This window comes from Petaurus breviceps, unplaced genomic scaffold (genome assembly GCF_028583685.1).
Source record: "Petaurus breviceps papuanus isolate PSGF00001 unplaced genomic scaffold, PetGlider_PUasm1.0 115, whole genome shotgun sequence".
Taxonomy (NCBI): domain Eukaryota; kingdom Metazoa; phylum Chordata; class Mammalia; order Diprotodontia; family Petauridae; genus Petaurus; species Petaurus breviceps.
This window is the reverse complement of record NW_027185612.1, coordinates 6,739,886-6,744,521: the sequence shown is the minus strand read 5'-3', so window position 1 is coordinate 6,744,521 and position 4,636 is coordinate 6,739,886. Positions and strand designations below refer to the sequence as shown.

The 4,636-nt window shown below is 40.4% G+C and overlaps 1 protein-coding gene across 1 annotated transcript in view; it reads right to left on the bottom strand.

Moving 5' to 3' along the window:
- Positions 1 to 4,636, bottom strand: part of DPP6 (dipeptidyl peptidase like 6) — a 990,703-nt gene that overhangs the window by 117,756 nt on the left and 868,311 nt on the right. The window contains exon 16 of the mRNA XM_069084788.1: positions 4,020 to 4,138. Coding sequence (XP_068940889.1) covers positions 4,020 to 4,138 — 119 coding nt within the window. The remainder of the gene's footprint in view (positions 1 to 4,019; positions 4,139 to 4,636) is intronic.

The following is a 4,636-nucleotide window of genomic DNA, read 5'->3' as shown; positions in this document are numbered from 1 at the left end:
AGAGAGAGAGAGAGAGAGAGAGAGAGAGAGAGAGAGAGAGAGAGAAATAGGAGAGGGGTATGTGTAGGGGATTGGAGAGACAGAGTATTCTATGACCTATGACTAGCATTCTTTATGGACATATTGGTCTTTATTATATACAGTATTCTACTCATAATGTGCTATCAATAGTTTACTATATAGTATACTGGATTCTTGATTATAGAATCATATATGCAGAACCAGAAGGGACCTGAGAGGATACTTAATCTACTGCCTCAATATACACACGAGGGAACTGGGGCCCCAGGAAGTAGTAATTTGCCCAAGGTCACACAGATAGTAAGAGTGAGCAGTCTGGGGTCAGCACTCTTCCCTTTCCATCACACTGCCTCAGATTTTCCTCTTCTCTTACAGACTGGGTCAGATCACATGAGCCCTCTCAATGAGGATGTAGGAAGCCAGTCTCTCAGCGTATCCTCATAGAATGTTTGGGCTAGAAGGGATCACTTAATCCAAGTCTTAAAAAACTTAATCCAAGTTTTACAGATAAGGAACATGAGACCTACAGAGACTGGGCCAAGGTGTAATAGTCTAGTTAGTGGCAAAGGTGGCAGTAGAACCTGTGTTTTCTGAGTCCTAACAGGAATTCTGGCTACAGGAACCAAGGCAGATGACAAGTGGTTGCACACACAGTTACTTGAAGTTATTGCCCCTGAGCCTACTTCAGCAAGAACCAAGGATTAGAATGAAACCATTACAAGGCAGCCTAATGAATTTTTTTTGGCCTTTTGGAGGGCAATTGGGGTTAAGTAACTTGCCCAAGGTTACAAGGCTAGTTTTTTTGTGTGGGTGTTAAGTGTCTGAGGCTGGAATTGAACTCGGGTCCTCCTGACTCCAGGGCCAGCCCTTTACTCACTGCACCACCTAGCCGCCCTGAGCCTAATGAAATATTATTAAAAATTTGGCTCTTTTGGGGGGAAAGGAGAGGTATAAGCATTTATATAGCACCTACTATATTTCATGAACTGTGTAATGCACTTTTTATAAATATGATCTCATTTGATTTTCACAAGTCTTTGAGGTAGGTGTCTGTCACTGCTATCTCCATTTTACAGTTGAAGAAAATGGAGGCAAATAGAGATTAAATGATTCACCCAGAGTCACATAGCTAGTAAATGTCTGAGGCTGGACTTGAACACAGGTCTTCCTGATTCTAAGAGGAATACTCTAGCCACTGCCCTACCAGCTGCCTTTTAGAATGAATTAATTTCAAAATGAAAGTTATTCCATGTATAACCCACATCAGATTGTTTACTGTCTCAGGAAAGGAGGAGGAGAGGAAGAGAGGGATAGAATTGAGAACTCAAAACTTAAAAAAAAAACTCAATAAATGTTAAAAAACGTTTTTATATGTTATTGGGGAAAATAAAATATTATTAAAAAATTAAAGTTGCTCAAAGAGAAGAGTGAACAAATAAGGTTCTAACGAAAAGGATAGAGGGTAGAAAACGTGAAAATGAGAGGTCCCTTTATCATGAAGGTGATCTGTTAATGAGATTTTATCAAATATATCCAATGAGATAAGACATGTAAAATGATTTGCGAATTCCAAAGAGTCATATCAATTTTATTCTCCTGCCAATATTGTAGCTTTAGTAATTGATGACATTCCTTGTGTTCATATACTGCTCTTCCCCACCCTCTCACCGTGTCCCCCATAATTTAGGGCTATTTGGTGACAAAGTTAGACCAAATGTCTTGTCAAAGATCTTTCTGGCTCTTATATTCCATGCATCTAAGTCAAGAGGCAGATGCTATTTCTTGTTTATGTGCCAGAATATCTATTCATTTGCTCCATAGATGCAACATCTGTATATTTAATAAAGAGCACTATCTAAATAATGAAATTTTCTCCTTAAGAATTTAGATCAGAATGTACACCTTGAGGGGAGGTGGCCTGGTGGGATTTATTTCTATTTTTTAAGAAAAATCTAGGTTGTAAAATGCAGTATTTAGTTTGCTTTATCTGAAAGTAGAAAATTATGTTTTCTTGGATAATTGACCTCTGTCCACAGACAGTTAAAATTATTACATTTGAGACTTCAGGATCCATATCATTCCCTAATGAGATTTTGCCAGATGACAAGGAAAAACCAAGTGACTTTCAAAATTCCTTAGAGGTCAGATATTCTATGATCTTTAATCAAGGAACGGTGCTTTCTAATGTCTTTTATTGTTCAGTTAGGCCTCTTACCTGTAAATTGGGTTCTCAAAGAAAAGTAAGAGAGGGTGGCTAGGTGGTGCAGTAAACAAAGCACTGGCCCTGGAGTCAGGAGGACCTGAGTTCAAATCCTCCCTCAGCCATTTAACACTTACTAGCTGTGTGACCTTGGGCAAGTCACTTGACACCAACTGCCCTGCCTTCCCCCCTCCAAAAAGCAAACAAACAAACAAAAACTTTGGGGCAGCTAGATGGCACAGTGAATAGAGCAATGGCCCTGGAGTCAAGAGGACCTGAGTTCAAATTTGGCCTCAGACACTTAACACAAAAACTAGTCATGTAACCTTGGGCAAGTCACTCAACCCCAACTGCCCTCCCCCTCCCCCCTAAAAAAAGAAATGAAAAATAAGAACAAATAAGGAATTATAGCCAAGGCTAGAGTTGGAGAGGGTAGAAAATGTTAAAATGAAACATCACTGTGCCATGGAAGGATGTGTTAATGAAATACAAACGAATGGATTTGTGTTTACTCAAATGTTCCTTTACAGAGTTATTAGAAGTGACTGGACTAAGTGTGTGCCAATAGCAAGTATCACATCCTCTGTACATATATAAAGAATTTAGGGTTGGCTTTCATTAAAAATCATTAATAAACAGAAATTTAAAACAAGGTTTAATTATAAATGATGGTGATACCACAGTTATTTATTATTATAAGACTTTGAGATGTTCTAAATAATCCTCTGTCTCTACTCTTCATCATCACTTCTAACCAGTGGTGGTGGGGGGCTTGTCTTTGGTGGCTGACATAACGGAGGGCAATTAGATCCTTCTCGCAAATGTCCCTCAACCGTAAAATGGTGACAACCATTGCACCTGCCTCGCAGGTTATTGTGAGAATCCGTTTGTAATAGAGTTTACTACAGTGGCTGATGCATGGGAGGTGCTGTATCCTTATTCTTGTGACACTTACTCCTTCTCCCTTCCCACCTGACTCCCCCCCTTCCCCTCCCCCCCGCACTTTGCCTTGGTACCATATTTTATATTCCTCTTGCCTACATTAGCTTCTGAGCTGGTATAACAAGACTATCTCTTCTCATGACATTCTACAGCTCCCATATTTCATATCTGGAGTGCAATTTAAATTTTTTTTAAAGCAATCTTAGGATTTTCCCGTTGTTTCTTTTAACAGATCAGTACCCTACATAAACAGTAATCTCTGTAATGCCTTATGGAATGGCATGGCTGAATTCATCTTTCTTGTATATTCCAGACATATGAGGGAGCAGGGTTCTACAGAGACTTGCACTTTACAGCTTTGTAGGAAAAAGAGTGGCAGCTAGGCTAGAAAGAATTCTCTGAAGTTTGTCCCAACAAGTGGAAAGGGTTGTAGGCAGGTGGATGAACTCCCCATCCTTGAAAATGCAGTGACCTGACCCAGATGCCCTGTGCCAGCTCTGTGCCACAATCACCTAGCAGAAGTCACTTCATGGAGCACAAATTCATTAAATCCAACATGTGAAAAAGTTCTCAGATGAGATTGGTTGAACGTTTAAAAAAGAAATTATTTTTTATGAGTGCAGCCTTGACAGCTAACCTAGAAGTCTATACAAAGACAGATGTTCAGCAATTTCCCAAGGCACTTGGTTTAATCAGCACCCTCTCCCTGGTGCCATTTTTCCACGGGCCATATGGGGAGTAGGGACTTTTTTGCCAGGACTGAGGATGAGAGCTCACCCTGGGAGAAATTCTGTATCCTGACATGCCCAGAGCTCCATTTCACAAGAAGAGGTTTGAAATCATGTCAAGTACTTACCTTCACACTTCAGCAAGAAGTAGTCCATGTTATGACTGAAGGACGCACTGAAGTAAGTACAATTCTCGATCAATTCACAGGAGAGGCACTGCCTATTGTAGGTGCCTTCAGTGTCAGCACTAATAAAACAAAGACAGAGACAGAGCGTGAACAAAGGCTGGGTAATCTAGCAGAAGGTAAATCTTCAACAGAGCCCCATGTTTTATAGGAAAAAAGGCCAAAGCACTTAGTTATCCATCCTAGGCCTCTCATAGCCTGGCTCCAAAATATCTTTTCAAATATCTCTCCCACTACTCTTTTTTTTTTTTTAAAAGCAATAGGGGTTAAGTAACTTGCTCAAGGTTACACGGCCAGTTATTTCTGGGTGTGGTGCTGAGTATCTGAGCCCGGGATTTGATCTCCAGGTTATCCCGACACTGGAGCTGGTGCTCTTACTCGCTGTGCTACCTGGCCGCCCCATCTCCCACTACTCTTGAAAGAGATAATTTCTCTGACCAGACTGGACTATTTTCTTTCAGGATCTCTTTTCTTTCTTTCTTTCCTTCTTTCCTTCTTTCCTTTTTTCCTTCTTTCCTTCCTTCCTTCCTTCCTTCCTTCCTTCCTTCCTTCCTTCCTTC